The sequence below is a fragment of the Oryctolagus cuniculus genome, chromosome 14, assembly GCF_051225735.1.
Source record: "Oryctolagus cuniculus isolate XC-2025 breed Fujian yellow rabbit chromosome 14, ASM5122573v1, whole genome shotgun sequence".
Lineage (NCBI taxonomy): Eukaryota > Metazoa > Chordata > Mammalia > Lagomorpha > Leporidae > Oryctolagus > Oryctolagus cuniculus.
In genome coordinates, this window is record NC_142880.1 from 81,870,371 (window position 1) to 81,888,874 (window position 18,504).

General features: G+C 50.2%; 1 protein-coding gene across 5 annotated transcripts in view; it reads left to right on the forward strand.

The window, feature by feature from the left end:
- The window catches only part of NDUFAF2 (NADH:ubiquinone oxidoreductase complex assembly factor 2), a 323,300-nt gene that overhangs the window by 276,113 nt on the left and 28,683 nt on the right, over positions 1 to 18,504 (forward strand). Inside the window, exons 4-5 of one of the 5 annotated variants that reach the window (XR_016220792.1) lie at positions 3,462 to 3,698; positions 9,911 to 11,736. The exons of 1 other annotated variant lie outside the window; for it this stretch is intronic. Coding sequence is in view for 1 of the 4 variants with exons in the window: in XM_089313216.1 (XP_089169342.1) it covers positions 9,911 to 9,919 (9 nt within the window). In the remaining 3 variants the exon portion in view is untranslated. Of the gene's footprint in view, positions 1 to 3,461; positions 3,801 to 9,910; positions 11,737 to 18,504 lie in introns of those variants that run through there. 3 more of the 5 variants (XR_016220784.1, XR_016220790.1, XM_089313216.1) reach the window with 3 other exon arrangements.

The window sequence follows — 18,504 nt, forward strand, 5'->3', positions numbered from 1 at the left end:
GACCTGGATTGAGTTTTGGGCTCCTGGTTTCAGCTTGGCCCAACCTCAGCTGTAGAGGGCATTGAGGGAGGGAACTAATAGATGAGAGATCTCTGTTTGTCTCTGTCTCCCCAGCTTTCTGATTAAATACATATTTTTTAAAAAAGGAAAAGAAACCCTACAAACTATGCCCCCTCCCCTCATATGTGCACACCTGTTAGCACCTGCTGTCCTGTGCCACCCTCCCCCTAGCCCTGCAGAGACCCTCCCCGAGCTGCTACCTGCCCCCATGCCCTGTCCTTTGCACTGGGCCCCACTCCTCCTTGCTTGTTCCAGTGCATTGCCCAGTAATCACTCTCTCCTGCATCACCCATTTCTTCCCCTTCCTGAATCATTCCTATAGATATATAAACATGCTGTTGTTTTCTCTCATCTTAACAACAAGGGTAGGTTGGTGCAGTGGTGCAGATGTCCACATCTCCTATCAGAGTGCTGGGGTTCAAGTCCCAGCTTTGCTTCTGATTCAGCTTCCTACTAACGTGCCCTGGGAGCTATCACACACAGGTACTTGGGTCCCTGCCAGCACATGGGAGACCTAGATGGAGTTCTGAGCTCCTTGCCTTGGCCTGGCCCAGCCCCAGGTGCTGTGGGCATTTGGGGAGTAAACCAATAAACAGAAGATATATCTCTCTGTCCCTTTAAAATTAAAATGGAAACAAATAAATACATTTTTAAATGCAACTTCCTCTATTAAAAAAAAGTAATAACAAAGCCTATCTTGACCCACCCATTTCCCTCAATCCCTTTACTGAACTCGCATATCCATAATTTTATAACTTAAAGCAAAATTCCTGGGGCCAGCTCCCTGTAGTAGCAGGTAAATCTACCGCCTGTGATACAGGCATCCCGTATGGGTGCTGGGTCAAGTCCCAGCAGCTCCACTTCTGATCCAGCTCCCTGTTAATGACCTGGGAAAAGCAGCAAAAGATGGCCCAAAAGAAAAAAAGCAAAATTCCTTGAAGGAGTTCTTCATTCTCAATTCTTAGTTCCTCCCTCAGTCCCACTTCGTCGAGGCCCCTGCCACTACCATTGCTCTCCTCAAGGTCAGCCATGTGACCGGTGGCCAGTTGCCTGGCCCCAGCTTGCTGGACCTCCCCACAGCGTTGGCCCACCTGCCACGCTCCCTGGGACGGGCTTCTTCACTTGGCTTCTCAGACACCTCTCTGTCCTGGGCTGCTTATCTGGTCGCTGCTTCTCAGTCCTCTTTGCTGATTCCTTCTTATCTATGCAGCCTCTGGGAACTGGACTGTTCCAGAGGTCAGTCCCAAGCCTCCAGGTCTTTTCTGCCCATGTGAATGCCCCAGTCTCCGCAACCCATCATGTCTTTCCTTTTTTTTTTTTTTTTTAATTTTTTTTTTTTTTTTGACAGGCAGAGTGGACAGTGAGAGAGAGAGACAGAGAGAAAGGTCTTCCTTTGCCATTGGTTCACCCTCCAATGGCCGCCGCAGCCAGCGCGCTGCGGTGCCGGCCGGCGCACCGCGCTGATCTGATGGCAGGAGCCAGGTGCTTCTCCTGGTCTCCCATGGGGTGCAGGGCCCAAGCACTTGGGCCATCCTCCACTGCACTCCCTGGCCACAGCAGAGAGCTGGCCTGGAAGAGGGGCAACCGGGACAGAATCCGCCGCCCTGACCGGGACTAGAATCCGGTGTACTGGCACCACAAGGCGGAGGATTAGCCTAGTGAGCTGCGGCGCTGGCCCATCATGTCTTTCAACACCAGTTCCTCCACTCACTCCCGATTTGATTCTCTACCTTTCTCCACCCGAGCCTCCATCCAGGAGACTGGCTTGCATGTGCTTCATCCATAAACTTCTGGGCTTCCTGGCTCCTGCTTGGTTGTGAGCACTGGTGACAAGATATGAAGGGCAGGGAGGACTTGTAATCCCTTGGCTCCTTCTGGGCAAGGACCCATGAACAAAGGTGGCCCCTCCCAAGATACTCCTCTTGACCCAGCTGCCTGCTTCCAAGTTCTGTAACTCGCGTGCCCCATCCTGTGGTGTTTGTGATAGAACACCCGTGCCCGCCTCTAAGAATAGCGCCGAACGTAATTGTGCCCTCCATAAATGTCCCTAATCTGTTTCCCATTGTTTTGTGTTGGGATTCTGAATGATGCAACGTGAATGACGTGCAAATCTCTGACTTCATCCAGAGTCTCCCTCCTGAGCTCCCAGCTTCTCTACCCAACAGGTAAAAGATGCCTGATCGAAATCTCAAGCTTCACACCCAGGAGGGAGCCCCTGTCACTCTCTCTCCAATGAGTAAATAGCAACCTCACCCTTCCTGTAGCTCCTGCCCATCTCTTGGCCTCTCTTTGCCTTCTCTCAAGGGTCTGTCGGCAAACCCTGTTGGTGCCCCTGTTCACCAGCCACTTCTCATCTCCCCGTGGCCACCGCTCCGCTTCAAGTCAGCATCGGCTTATCCGGACTGTTGCAGGAGGTTCACAGGAGACCTTCTGCACCCCCTCACGCTCGCCTCTGTAGGTTCTCAGACAGCAGCCAGGGCCCTCCTCGTCCACACTGTCACGTCATGTCACTCCTAGGTCGGCCGAGGCCTCCTCTCACGGGCGTGGTTGGGCGTCTCCTGTGTGACCTCCTCCTCTGTCACTCCTGCCTTTGTTGTCTCTCTGCAGCCATCCCGGGCTCCTCACAGCCCTTTGAACAGGACCAGAAAACGCTTCCTGCACTGCCCCTTTTCTGCCCAAGATGCTCTTCCCTGAACACGCCCATGGCTGCTTTCCTCCCTGCCTTCTCTCTCTCTCGCTCTCGCTCTCATTCTTTCTTTCTTCCATCTATTTACCACTTTATTTACTTTGTTTATTGTCTCCACCTTACTTGAATGTATGCTTTACTGGGGCAGGGGTCTTTCCTCCTTGGAACAGTGTTTGACAACTAACATTGAATGTCGAATAAGTGAAAACATTAAGAAGACCTAAATAAAGGGATTTCCTTTATTATATTGAATGTATTAAAATATGCATTGACGGATGGAAAAACTCAGTATCATGAAGATCTCGATTCTCAGACTGATCAATCGATTCACTGAAATTCCAATAAAAATGCCAACAGTTTTCCAAGACACTTCACAATTGGAATCTTAACATATTGATGAGTGCAGTGGCAGGATAGCTCTGCACACTTAAAGAACAAGGAGAATTCGTCCCTCTAGATATCAGCAGTTTTTCACAAAGTTACGGTACTAAGGATAAGATGGCATTAGTTAGGGACTAAACAAATTGACAGTAGAGCAAAATAGAAACCCCGCAGACAGACCTATGAATATGGAAACTCAACATATGGCAGAGGAAACACTGCCGTCACTGGAGGAAGGAAAGATGTTCCATAAATTGTACTGGGACAACTGATTAGCCGCAGGAAAAAGTCAAATTTCGTCCCTGTCTCACACCATATGCATCATTAATTCCAGGAAAATTAAACTTAAGTGTGGTTTAGTGGGCGAAGCCTCTGCCTGCGGCGCTGGAATCCCACATGGGCTCCAGTTCAAGTCCCGGCTGCTCCTCTTCCGACCCAGCTCTTTGCTGTGGTCTGGGAAAGCGGTGGAAGATGGCTGAAGTCCTTGGGCCCTGCATCCGCATGGGAGACCCAGAAGAAGCTCCTGGCTCCTGGCTTCGGATCGCCTCAGCAGCCGATTGCGGCATCTTGGGTATGAACCAGCAGATGGAGGACCTTTCTCTCTGTCTCTCCCTCTCTCTGTCTATAACACTACCTCTCAACTAAGTAAATAAAATCTTAAAAAAAAAGGAAATGTATACAGCAAAACTCTGACATTTTTGGCAGAAAATAGATGATTATATCTTCATGATATTGGTGTAGAAAAGACAAAAGATGCTAACTATAAAGAAAATACTGATAAATCTGCCCATGTAGAAATAAGAAACATTTTGCTCATCAAGAGATGCCATAAAGAAAGTGAAACTACACGGAACAAAAATGGAAGAAGATATTTGAAACAAACATAACAAGCCAATGATTAATATTCAGAATATGCAAGTGTAATGAACCCCTAAAAGTCAATTAGGAAATACAAATACCCCAAAATGAAAACACACAAAAGGTTTGAACACGTTATCATGAATGAAGAAATATAAATGACTCATATTCACAATATGGGTTATTCTCATTAGTAATTGGAAAAACTCAAACTTGCAGTATAAATCACTATATATATATATATATATTTAAGTTCAGAAATGTTATAAACAGAGTGAGTAAGGAAGTGGAACAAATGAAACGCACACTGCTGGTGGCCACGTCAGTGGCACCGTGGTGGGGAAGGCAGCTCCGTGCCGGCCCCTAACTGTGAACACTCCGATGTGCTGTCAGGGCCTCTTTAGGGAGGCTCACAGCAGCCTTGCTTATAACGAAACCAAACGGCCCCCACCCCAGCAAAGAAACTCAGCTTGAAGAAGCCAGAACTCAGATGTCCATGGACAAAATGAGTAAGTGAGTTCATGAGTATGAATAAGTAAACTGTAGTATATTCATACCATATTGCAACAGTGAGAACCCACTAACCACAGCTACACAGCGGCTTTCCGTCCACTCCCGCCCGCCTGGGTTGCTCACGTCCCATGACACAGCGCAGCCAAGTGCTACCATCGGTGCAGTGATGACGGGGACTCTCAGGGCAGTCCCGTGTCCCCTCCTCTTACATTTGGCTTTGACTCATCCCACTGCTGGCTTCAACAATCAGATAATCTCTGGACCCCCCCCACATACACACACAGCAGGCTCTGTGTGAGTGTGTGCGTGGTGACGTACGCACTCCTGAGTGGGGAGCATTCTGGAGCAGTGTAAGGGTTCTGTTAGGAAGGACACAGCCGCTGGTTTGAGTCTCTGTCTCCCAGCCTACCGCAGACTCCTTGAGGGGAGGGACCGTAATCATCTCAGCACGCCCCTAGCCTAGTGCCTGGCCCATCTCAAGCGTTCAAGGACTAATGGGCAGACAGTTAGCATGAGCAAGACCTAGCTGGCCAGGCTCCTGAAGCAGGCCTAACTGAAAGAGAAAGCAGGTCAGAAGCCTCCTGCCAGAGCCGCTGTGCTCCCTGGAAGGCTGGTATCCAGAGAAGGAAGTGGGAGGACGGCAAACTTAGAAGAAGAGGGAGCCCAAGACCGCTCTGAAAGACGAAGCAGAAGCTCTCTGGTCACCACCCTGGGGTGGTGCATAAAGGTGCCCCAACTTAGGGCCACCACTGCCTTTTAATGGCAGTGTCCCGAGGTCCCCAGCAGTCAGTCCCTTGTCACCCGGCGTTGACCCCATCGTCAAGACAGTGCAGGAGAACCCATGCTCCCCAGTTGCCCAGGAAGGACCATGGCTTCCCTTCCAGCTGGAACAATATTTTTGACAGCGGTGCTTTTCGGTAGCATTGCCCAGCTTGCCCCATGGAAACCTGCTACTTCCTGGATGCACGAGCGTGGCCCCCGAGGCTCGGCGCCAGGTTCGCCACTTACTCCCTGTGTGCCGGATTCGCCCAGTGTTCGTGTTCTACACCCCACTGGTGATGACTAATTTACAGCCCCTGTGTCTGAGGAGGTTTAGGAAATGCCAGGAAACCTCACAATGTGCTGACTTAGGGTCAAAGCCCTAAGATCTGGCCAGTCTGTCCAAGTAGTTCAGGACCCAAATCAGCCTCCTCGCAGCAGTCCCACCAGGGCCACCGTGTGTGCTCATGTACGCTGTGCATTGCCCAGGGGCTCTGGCTGAGGGGCGAGGGGGCTGAATCCAGACTGCGCTCAGCTAAGCCTGGGTGGCATTGCAGCCTGCCTCCGTCTGGAGGACAGGGCTTCCTTGGCACAGTCCTCTGCCTGCCCAGCTGGCGCTGCGTCTGCCCTCTGGGGCCCCTTTGTCTGACGGGCACAGAGGCATGGTATCCTTTTCCTTTCTGTCCCCAGGATGGACCCCAAAGCCTTGTGCTGACTCAAGATTACTTCTCGCCCCGACAGGAAGTACGCACAAGGTCCTCTTGTTGGCGGTGAGGCCGTGTGAGATGCGAGCCCCTGCTCCGGGTCTCTAACAGCTCCTCACTGCCCTTCCTGCAGCAGGGCGGTGGTCCCGGCCTACCTTCCTGGCCTTGCTCATGGTTGCTGGGTCTTCCTGCTCGCTGTCTGTCTGCAGGGCATCCTCTGACCCACTCATCACCCCGCTCGGCTGGGCCACTCTCGACCTGCGCCCTGGCTCCTTGCCTGGCTGGTTCCTGGCTCTCAGCTTGGCCCTGGACTTCTCTTTGTCTGTGCTTCGGCCCCTCCTGGATGCTGACGCCATCTCTGAAAGCTGTTGGTCCCAGCTTTGTGCCTGGACTGCCGGCACTGACAGGAACCCTGAATCTGGACAAGAAGGGATTTTTCATGAGTGTTGCGTAGCCAGACCCAAATACCAGTGCCTGCTACCCAGACCACGCCTGTCAACCTCGGCCCCTCCTCCTGGCCCAGCGCTCCTCCGTTCCCCTTCCCCCGCTGTCCTGCTCTGATCAGCAGCCAGAGGTTCCTGCCACTCCTCTGCCCTCTCATGCATTTTCCTTTTTCCTGTTTATTTATTTATTTATTTGCAAGGCAGATTGACAGAGAGAGAGAGGGAGAAACAAAGAGATCTCCCACGCACTGGCTCACTCCCCATATGGCTGCAACAGCCGGAGCTGGGTCAGGCTGAAGTCAGGAGCCTGGAACTCTATCCAGGCTTCACACATGGGTGGCAGGGACCCAAACACTTGGGTCATCTTCTGCTGCCTTCCCAGACACATTTAGAAGGGAGCTGAATCAGAAGCAAAGCAGCTGGGACTCGAACTGGCCCTCCAATGTGGACTGCTGGCCATAACCTGCTGCGCCGCAGTGGCAGCCCCTCCTGTGCGGTTTCTGGATTGTCACGGTCTCGGTGCTGCTTTGGGCAGATTGCTCACAGACCCTCAGGAACGTGCTCCCTACCCTGCCCCAGCTCCTCAGAGCCTCTTCCCAGCACTGGCATCGTGGCACAGTGGGTTAAGCCGCTGTCTGCAATGCCAGCATCCCATATGGATGCCAGTTCAAGCCCCAGCTGCTCCACTTCTCATCCAGCTCCCTGCTAATGCACCTGGGAAAGCACCGGAAGATGGGTCAAGTGCTTGGGCTCCTACACCCATGTGGGAGACTCTGATGAAACTACTGGATCCTGGTTTTGCCCTGGCCTAGCCATTTGGGGCGTGAACCAGTGGATGGAAGTTCTCTCTCTCTCTCTCTCTCTCTCTCTCTCTCTCTCTCTCTCTCTAACTGCCTTTCAAATAAATAAAATAAATCTTCAAAAAAAAAAAAAACAAAAGATCCTCTTTCCACACTTATGCCCCCTCCCCTCACACATGTGGCCTGCTCTGGGGGTGGAGTCCAGAGACTTACTTGGTTGTAGCCAGAGGCAGGCGGGATGCCCAGGAAGCCGGGTTTAAGGAGAGGGAGGGGCTGTGCTGCAGGTCCATGCTGTCCCTGCCCCCATGCTGTTGCAGACATGACCAATGCAAGCTGGTAGGACTGAACAGAAAGGCAGGACCGGGGGGAAAGAAGAGGTGAGGTGTTCTGAACCTAATATTTGCACCACCACTACCCACCCCACCCCACCCCCGACACACACACTAGATTCCTGTATGGAAGCCCTGACCTCCAATGTGATGGTGTTTGGAGATGAGGCCTTTGGGTGGTGATGAGAGTTAGATACAAGAGTAGGGGGCCCCCAGGATGGCACTGGGGCCTTATCAGAAGAGAAAGAGTCTGTCTCTCTCTATCTGTGTGCACACACCAAGGAAAGGCCATGCGAAGACATGACACTTAGCAAGCAGGTGACCATCTACAAATCAAAGAGAACCCTCAAAAACCACCAACCCTGTTGGCAACCTGACTTCAGACTCAGGGTCTCCAGAACAGTGAGAAAATCCGTATCTGTTGTGTGAGCCGCCCAGTCCAGGGGATTTTTTTATGGCATCCCAAGCTGGGACACCAGGGGAGCTGATCCCGCGGAAAGCCTGGGAGAAACAATTACACCATGAAAAGCGTGCATGGCACCCATCGTATGCCTTCTGCTCCCTTGCTGTGTCGGCAGCCCCACTTCCAGCTAGAAGCTTTGAAAAATCCAGCGACCTCCCCCACCCATAACATTGTCTGGCCACCTGCTCACTTCCAATGTTTGCTCTGATTTCTAGCTCAGCTCCAGTTTCTACCAGCATCACCTGGTTACACCAGCCCACTTTGCCCTGCTCCTGTGCTCCCATCTGACTCTTTCCCATGAGGTGACCCTGGCCTCTCGTCACCCTTGTACCTGTTTCCAGCAAACTGTGAGCACCTTTCCTTTTTTTTTTTTTTTTTTTTTTTTTTTTTTTTTTTGACAGGCAGAGTGGACAGTAAGAGACAGAGAGAAAGGTCTTCCTTTGCCATTGGTTCACACTCCAATGGCCGCCACAGCTGGCGCGCTGTGGCCAGCACACCGCGCTGATCTGATGGCAGGAGCCAGGTGCTTCTCCTGGTCTCCCATGGGGTGCAGGGCCCAAGCACTTGGGCCATCCTCCACTGCACTCCCTGGCCACAGCAGAGAGCTGGCCTGGAAGAGGGGCAACCGGGACAGAATCCGGCGCCCCGACCGGGACTAGAACCCGGTGTGCTGGCACCGCAAGGCGGAGGGTTAGCCTAGTGAGCCGCAGCGCCGGCCTGAGCACCTTTCCATACTCTCCTCTTTTGCCCTCCACAACACCTCGCATGATTCTGAGAATGTGTCACATGATCAGTGTTTGCTCACTTGGTAGATAAATTTTCTGTAAGCACATTTCCCGTCACGTTTTATAAAGTGACAAAGTATGCTGTAGGGACCCCTTGCACCAGAATCTTACTGAGTGTTTTTCTAAAATGCAGACGTTGCACCTCATCATACACCTAGTAAATCTCAATCTCTAGTAGAACCCTGGCATTCGCGCTGTGATCGACAGAAGATGGCCACAGTTCTTTGATATTTCCTCCCCTAGCGTGGCATGGTCTATTTCTCTGTCACTTGACACTGACTCCTGTCTGCTGTGACCTATGGGGGAACGCTGTGCGAGTTCAGGCTTACTCTTGGTCTCTGGGAGCCCTGGGCTACCACAGCAATGTAGACAGGCCCTAAGACTACACGGAGACAGAACAGAGCCCTGCTGAGCTGGCTTCAGAGTGGCTACTGCAATTTGCCAGGCTGGTCTCCAGGAAAGACCAGACACCAGCTGAATTCCCATGGGCCACCTCAGTCAGTCACACAGTGCAGAAGAATCGCTCGGCAGAGCCCTGCCAGAGACCCTAGCCTAAAAAATCATGAGGGGTGATATACTGGCTGTTGTTTTAAGCCCCTCTATGTTGGAGTAATTTGTTACACAGTGATCAACAGAAAGAAAATGCAGATGCCACAAATTCTCCTGGTTATACCTACGTAGCCTAGAGTTTGTCATTGTTGAAAAGGGATCTGACACTTAATGAGTAAAATTTCATGTTAAAGAATAGAAAATGTAATTTATGTCATCATGTGTTGTCTATATATCCCAGGGGAAGGAAGATGTGGTAAAACAAAATCTCCTAATTTATGTTGTTGGTACTCATTTTATTGGCCAGCAAGCCAGTTCTGTTCCTAGCACAAACAAGAGAGGGCCTCCAGCTCTGGCGAACTTTTCTAGACAATCCGATTGCCACAGACAGTGTTAATAAACAGTGTCACCCCAGCGGAATAAAATTCAGCTTTGGATTTAAAATGTAGTGAGCCCTGACAACATTTGGTTTGGACGTGTTTCCTTAGTCGATGGTTCCAGGCCAACACTAAGATGATTTTTTTTTCTGGTTTGTCTCTTGGGAGTATATTTTAAGACTAAGCTTGTGGGTTTCTTTCAGGTTTCATAATGAAAACTTCAGGCTTGTAAGTCACATGACTGACCGCTGCTCTGGCCACAGGTTTGGGATACAAATCACAGGACCCTAACAAAACCCCCGCTGGGATGAGCAGATTTTTGTTTTGGTTTCTCAATAAAGCAGCCTGGACACATCGGAGACATTTCTACAGACTCAGCAGAGCTGGGCAGAGCTCAGCATCTCGCCTGGGTGTTTCGGCTCAGCTTCCGTGGGTTTGGATGGACCTGGTGTTTCAAAATGGGACTCGAACAGCAGAAAACCACACGGGCCAAAAATATTTTCCAAAACGAGTGTAACTGCGCCCAAGCTGCTGGGCTCCGTGCCCCTGCCATGCAGAGCTGTCCGCACGCCCATTCCCACTCCACTCCCAACCTGCCCGCAAGCCCCTCGCACCAGCTGAACACCAGCACCTCACACGCTCATCGGGGGAGGGGTGAGCAGCCCACAACTCCACGGTTCAAGTCTGGCAAGAAACCAGCCTCACCCTTCCTTTCTATTTTGCTTGACTGGAAAACAGCAAGTGTCCCTGCGGTGGTGTCACTGGAGGCAGGCTGACAAACGAACATCGTCGCCCCTGAAGCCGGCAGTGCCCACACAGCAGGTCTGGCCTGTGCTGGGGCTGCAGCAGCGTCGCTCAGGATGCCGGGTAAAAAATACAGATTCCTAGGCAGCCCTGCCGAGCCAGGATTTCTGGGTGGGAGCCCAGGGATCTTTATTTTTAATGAGTTTCTCAGATGATTGTACACATCCAAGTTTAGGAAACACTTGGGTGTTTGAAAAATTTGACACTTCTGCTTCTGGCGGAGACGAGTAACAGGGACTAGATGTATTCTCCCGCCTGAAGCAACTGAAAACAGGGCAAAATGTGTGAAAGAGTGGTATGCAGCACACCAACGCGAGGCAGCACAGAACCGGAATCCCTGCAAGGGGACAAGCGAGATGAAGCCCACCGTGGCCCCAGCTCACTGGCCCGAGTCTCCAGGCTGCCATGCAAGAAGGGGGAAGCCAGGAGGAGCTCGGGGGTCTCCCTGCGTCCAGGAGAGGGAACAGGGAGGTCACCAGCCCCAGGAGGCCAAAGGTTGTAGGGCAGGTGCTAGAAAGGGAGCGCAGACAGCACTCCCGCACATAGCACAATCGATTGATCAAAGATCTGTAGATGACTGTTTTACTCTACAAAGGAGTTAGTTTCACTTTCCAGAAGAAACCAGGCACAGCCAGGGCCTGGCTGGCTAACCTGAGGCCCTGCCTCCCCACGGGAGCCTCAGCAGTGGTGGGAAGGGTGAGAAGGGGACGCAGGTGCTACCACAGGTGGAGAAAGGCCAAGCATGTGCTCGTCTGTGTTTTTAAAATAGAGGCATTGACATATTGCAACGTGCAGGACGTTGGTGGCGGAAGCCTAAGAGAGTGATGTGTTAGCCGCCTCTGCAGAAAAGGCCTGACAACCTGGGGTGAGGCAAGAGGGAGATTACTTTTCCTGTATACTTTTTGTACTGCTAAAAAAAAGTCATCACGCGATATATATTTAATTTAAAAAGCTACTTAAGATAAACTGTAAAGATAAGTTTTAATTTAAGGGTTAAGAATGTCTTTAAGAATTTCTTTAAACATTTAATAACATTTTATTTGATTTTCACAAACTAACCTATCGTATACTTCTTTAAGCATGTGTTTATAGTGTAAAGCAATGGCTATAATACACACCTCTGCAATAACTTACTCTAGAGATCGTTCCTAATTTAGTTTATCTTTTGTCTAGCTCATCACACTATGCAAAAACTGACAATAAATGGCATTGCATTTCAACTGGATTGAAAGACATGTTGTTGCCTTTGTTGCCTGTCCACTCCCAAAATAGGTGCTTAAAAGTGGCCAGCAGCGCCTGGAAGAACTGCCAAGTTTCCCTGCAGACCTGGGGTGAGGCAGCTCCTCCCATGGGGACCCTGCACTGCACTTGCTGTTGTACTGCTTGCTTTTCTCCTGGTTTTGTTGCTAAGTAGGAAAAATTAGCTATAGGAATGATTCAAGGGGCCGGCGGTGTGGCGTAGAGGGTAAAGCCACCGCCTGCAGTGCCAGCATCCTATATGGGCACCGGTTCAAGTTCCGGCTGCTCCACTTCCAATCCAGCTCTCTGCTATGGCCTGGGAAAGCAGTAGAAGATGGCCAAAAATCCTTGGGCCCCTTCACCCACATGGGAGACCTGGAAGAAGCTCCTGGCTCCTGGCTTCAGATCAGCGCAGCTCCGGCCATTGTGACCATCTGGGGAGTGAACCAGTAGATGGAAGACCTCTCGCTCTCTCTCTCTCCCTCTCTTCCTCCCTCCCTTTCTCTCTCTGCCTCTGTCTCTCTGTAACTCTGCCTTTCAAATAAATAAATAAATCTTTAAACGAAGAAGAAGGAGGAGGAGGAGAAGGAGGAAGAGGAGGAGGAGAGGAAGGAGGGGGAGGGGGGAGGAGGGGGAAGGGGAGGGAGAGGGGGAGGAGGAGAATCCAAACCTTTGCTTGTGACCGCAACAAAGATGTTGGAAGTTTAGAAAATGAAGGAGGGACAGACACTTGTCTGGCAGTTGCGATGCTGCGAGGACGCTCACGTCCCCCATCAGAGGGCCTGGGTTGGATGCCCGTCTCCCGGGGCAGATTCCACTTTCCTGCTGACGCACACCCTGTGAGGCAGCAGGTGATGCTCAAGTACCTGAGTCCCTCCCTCTCATGTTCGCATGTTCGAGACCTGGATCCTCCCCGTGCCCAGCTCTAGCCTGGCCAGCGCCGGCCTTCGCAGGCATTTGGGGAGTGAAGCGGTAGATGGGGGAGCGCGCGCTCTCTCTCTCCCTTTCTCTCTCCCTTCACCCTCAAAGAAATAAAAAACAAAGAGAAAAAGAAAGAAAATGAAAAGGCCCACAGAGTAGGTTTAACCAAAGAGACAAAGTCAGGGGAATGATTCTGGGAACTGAGTAACGGGAGCGCTTTCCTAATCAGACGGGCGGGTGAGATTCCATAACGCTTTGTCTACGCGTGTGTTCCCATCACTAGGACTGTGACAAACGTGACCACTTCCCTCTCTCCTAAGTTCCTCCTCAAAACAGTAGGAAAGGGGGGCCAGTATGGGCATGTGTGCATTTGCCTGTATGAGTGTGAGCACTGGAGGATGCCTGAGGCTCTGCTGTGAGGAGTGCCTGGGGGAACTGGAGTGGATGGAAGCAGACTTCTCAACGTCTTCTGTTGTCTTGATATTGCATCCTAAGAATGCATCATTATTTTTAAACTTAAAAATATTTCTCTAAGTTTATCTCCATTCATAAAACTTTTGTATACCTCGCCCAAGCCTAGGATGAATGATGGAAGCAGTGTTGTGTTCATGAGTACAAACTGTAGGAAGCTTAAACTCAAGTTCCACATTCTGTCTTGATTATCAATTTGGGTGGAAAGGGAGCTTGGGAAATTATCCGGTTGATTTCCTTTTGTCTTTGGTTTTCCATGGTTTATATCAGATGAATCTATAGGTAGGTTCTTAGGACATTTTGAAAAATTTGATAAAATTTCTTTTTATCCAACTTTTCCTTTTAAAATATTGTTTATGTATTTGAAAGGCAAAGAAACCAAGAGGGAGGGAGGGAAGGAGGGAAGAAGAGAGAGAGAGAGAGAAATCTTCCATCTACTGGTTCACCTCCCCACCCCACAACAGCCAGGGCTGGGCCAGGTTGAAGCCAAGGGCCAGGAGCTTCATCTAGGTTTCCCTTGTGGTAGCAGGGACTCCAATAATTGGACCATTATCTGCCATCTTCCCAGTTGTATGAGCGGAGAGCTGGATCAGAAGTGGAGCAGTTGCGACTCAAACCAGCACTCTGATATGGGATACAGCATCCCAAAAGGCTGTTTAGCCTGCTACACCACACAGTTGGCCCCCAGCTTTTCCTTTGGGAAGCTTTCTGGATATCTCATTACAGAATCACCTGTGTGCATGTTAGAAAAACAGAGCTGAGCAGAACCAAGAGGATCCTGGAAAGACTGAGAGATTGTGTGTGTGTGTACGTGTGTGCGTGTGTGCGTGTGTGTGTGTGTGTGCAGGGACTGGGGGAGATTGGAAGAGATGGCAGGAAAGGACAGGGTATTTCCCAATGTAAACATTAGTGGTTTAATTTTTGCAAAGCAGCTCTTCTGGTGAAATATTGCTGACTGTATTTGGAAGTTGATAATAGAATTCAGTTCTCCTCTGAGCATTGTGGGTACACTAGGATTTTCTTGGTTGCAATGCCTCCTCCCACCCCAGAATAGTAGAAAGACTGAATAATTTCATATTGGACACTTTCCCTTTTGGGGAATAATTTAAGCACTACCATATGTCTTCTTATTTTGTCCTTCTACTGTCTCTCACAAACCACTGGGCTTTGAAAATGCAAAAACAAAGCAAAACAAACACAAAGAAACACACTGGAGAAGTCTGTGTGTCTGTGTGTGTGCATGCGTGTGTTTAAAATCACTCCATGGTGGTTCCCCAGTCGCTGGGCCGTGGTAATTATCCGGGAAGGTGTTTGAAGACATGCTCCACTGAAGGGAAGCGCTAACAACCTTCGGAAGCTGCTTAGTCCCCAGGAACCCCCATCAGTGTGATGGCGGAGCAGGAGGTGGGAAGAACAAGCCCCGGAGTGAGAGCCGCAGCAGAGCCCGCCGCTCTTGTCAGGATGGTTCAGGCCCAGGTGGCACGTGGTTTACCTGGGAGGGACGCTGGAGAGTTTCCTCTCCGTGACAGCTTGTTCCACAGCACCCCGGGTGAGTTGCTGTCACTTTCCTCAAGCTCTCGTAGCCATTAGACCCCCTGGACCATGGGCCCGTTTCGGAGACATCCAATTTAGCCTAGAGCTAACAGTCGGGTTACTTGGTTTTGACAGTTCTTCTCTGTTTCCCTGCACTGAGGAGTTCCGTAGCTGACTTGCTTCACATCAGGCAGCTGCGATGGCTAACGTTCTCTCTAACTTGGAGCCAAATGATTCCCTTGAAAAGAACAGTGATTCTTTAAGGATGCTTGCCTCCTAAGGACTCAGCAAACCAGGTGATCCAGGCAGCCGCTCAGCTCAGAGTGCTGATTAAATTATACAAATTATCAAGACACTGATTGCCAAGATACTGAGAAAATCAGAGCGTTCTTGGAAGGTGCCTGTGGCACTTTTAAAACATGACTCCACGTACTGCATCATCCTCCCCTTGGGCGGCGGGGGGCGGGGATCCTGTCTCATTGGAATCAGAATGATCTGCGGACAATAAGCAGGGTAGAAATGTCTCTGTGTAACATTGGAGGCTGGGTCCGGAGAGGCCGTGCTGCGTCTGCTTTGTTCTCTGGGGCACTTGTAAGATTCCTGTTCCCCTGTGGGAGCCATGCTGGGAAGGCGTTCCGGTCACCACCCAGCAGTGGCCCCTGCTCTGGCCATCCTGCACATGCAGCCCATTTGCATGCCCTGTGATGCCTGCTTGCAACCTCCTGGAAAACCCCAGGTGACAGTGGAACAGCCGCGGCCTTCCTGAAGTCGTGGCCCACAGGGTCATTTTTTTTTTTTTAACAAATTTGGGTTGACAGTACTGACTTGGGGGTACTTTGTACAGTGCCAGTGGGGAAGAACTTTCTCTCCTTTGCCCATCTCATCATTCCTGCTGCTTCCTTTCACTTCTGGCCTTTACACTAAGGTTGCTTGGATCCATTTTCCCTTGGGGTTATCTTTGCCTACTTCACACCCCCACACACATAGCTGCACAGGTACAGCCACCCACCCTGCCTCCACGCAAAGTCAACCGCTTCACTCCATTTTATTCCCTGGGTCACTGAATACAACCCCCATTTTTTTCAGCTGAGAAAACTTGGGTGTAGGGGGATGAAGTTTTTTGGTCCAAGATTACATGGCCAAGTAGGGGCCCAGCTGAAAGTTAACCTGGGTCTTCTGATACCCAGGCTAGTCCTCCTCTTACTTAAATTCCCACTGACCTCATAAAATAAAATGGGCCTATCCTTTCCTAGTCCAGATGCCGTAAATTGGAAGTACTCGGCCAGTCCCGGGCACAGCACAGGCTGTCTAGGAGTGCCCAGGGGACAGCTGGTAGCTGCCCACACTGGGAGAGAGGAACGTAAGAGGGGACATGCCTAAGGAGCCTCGCCTGCTCCCCTTCTTCCCAGGCCTGCTCTCAGGAGGCAACGCGCTCATTATGGTCAGGGTGAGGGGGCCGTTCCGGAAGGGGCTGGAGACGTGCCAGACTCCTCCCAGAAGCCGCTATATCCTACGCGGGATACTTTTTGCAAAAAAAAAAAAAAGCTAAAGTATTTTTAAAATAATCTGTTGCACATTTTGGAATCAGGCTTAAAAAAAGATAGGTGGTTGGGACAAAAAGCTGAGACCGTCTCTGTTAGGACAGGGCTGGTTAAAGGTAGTACTTTATCTGTGTGCTTTATCTGCCACTCAAAGCCCAGGCAGGCTGTCATTAATACATTCTCCACCGCCCACTGCCCCAGCATTGCCCCAATTTTTCTAAGCCCCACAGCATTGTCATTTTGTGTGTCTGGCGAGGGAATTAGAGCCTATGAATACGAAGGCCACCACCCCCTGGGTCAGGCTGCATCCCTGTGCTCTTCCACTGTCTCGCCAGCAAGCAGACCGCCCTCTTCCACCCCACACCCTCCACCATGCCCCTCCGCCAGAGTCCAGGATGACTGCGAGTCTTCTACACGAGGTGTGGTTTAGTTCAATATGTACTGTTGGTTCTGCAAATACGCCGATGGGAGGTTGACAATGCATGTTCTGTGCCATATGCCGCTCTGCTGGCTGGCACGCAGCGGTAGCCTGAAAAACTAGGGAAGAGATGGGTAGTCTTTCTGCTCTGGAAGCACAGGCTTTACAAAACACAAACCTAACAGTGTTGGGGGAAACATATCTCATAATTACAGTGGTGTTAATCCTTCGTGGATTCCTTTCACTGTGCACGGTTTGCCTCTAAAAAAAAAAAAAGCAACAGCAGATTAAATTGACCTTTTCTGATTCACGAAATCACGTTCAACTAGACATGCCTCACTTGGTGTGCTTGGTGTAGTTTGGAAAGTTTCTGTGTAGGCTGAATGTTTTTGCAAATCTGGTTGCCTTCCCAATATTCTCAAGGTGTTTTCGGTTTAAATGGTACCATTTTGTAAAGCAAATAATAATTTTGTAATGCAAATAGTTACTCCCTAACTTATTTGTTTTATAAGTTTGGGCTTCTGTATTTGCATATCTTTTTTTTTTTTTTTTGACAGGCAGAGTTAGACAGTGAGAGAAAGAGACAGAGAGAAAGGTCTTCCTTCCCTTGGTTCACCCCCCAAATGCCCGCTACGGCCAGCGTGCTGCACCAATCCAAAGCCAGGAGCCAGGTGCTTCCTCCTGGTCTCTCAGGAGCAACCAGGACAGAATCCGATGCCCCGACTGGGACTAGAACCTGGGGTACCGGCACTGCAGGTGGAGGATTAGCCTAGTGAGCCTTGGCGCTGGCTTGCATATCTTTTTCTAACAGCAAGAAACACCTATAGATAAGAACAGAGTGTAAGACTTTAGTTTGTACGTTGGAAAATGTTAAACTCTTCTATGTAAATTAAAATAGGTATAGAAGTGTAACCTGGGAATTTAGATTTGATATCTTAGAACTTGTCTCTGAAGAACTTGTGCTTATCCCATAGGTCATGTGCTTGGAGGTAGCCTTTCTTAAGGCGCTCTGGCCATATGTAGTAAAATACTGAATTTAATTTTGTAAAGATGTTTGTTCCAAAAGAGAACATTGCAGCACTGTTTATAATAACAAAAAATTGAAGACCCTAAAACACCATCAGTAGTAAAGTTATTTACATAAGAAGAGATTTTACTGTCACGCGGTAAAACACTGGGCTATCCCATTAAGAAGGGTGAGGTGGTGGGACAGGCGTTTGGTCTAGCGGTTAAGACAGCCACATCCCACATGCAATGCCTCGCTTCACTGCCCAGCTCTGGCTCCTGGCCCCAGCTGCCTGCTAATGCAGATCCTGGGAGGCAGTGGTGATGGCCCAAGCAGCTGGGTCCCTGCCACCCATGCGGAAGACCTGGATTCATGCCTGAGGTCTGGCTTCAGCCTGAGCCTAGCCCTGACTGTTGTTGTTATTTGGGAAGTGAACCAGTGAATGGGAGTTCTCTCTGTGTATCTGTCTGTTTCTCTCCATCTTTGTCTCTCAAATAAATAAGTAAATGATATTTTTAAGAGGGTATAATTGGGGCTGGCATTGTGGCACCATATGAGCACCAGTTTGTGTCCCGGTTGCTCCACTTCTGATCCAGCTCCCTGCTAATGGGCTGGGAAGGCAGCAGAGCTTCTGTACCCACATGGGAGACCCGGATGAAGCTCCTGCCTCTTGATTTTGGCCTGACCCAGACTTGGCCATTGCAGCCATATGGGGAGTGAACCAGCAGATGCAAGAGTGCACACGCTCTCTTTCTCTCGAGCTCTCTCCCTCCCTCTGTGTGTGTGTGTGTGTGTGTGTGTCTCCCTGTCTATAACTCTGAGTTTGAAATAAACAAATCAATCTTACAAAGTGGGAGGGGGTCT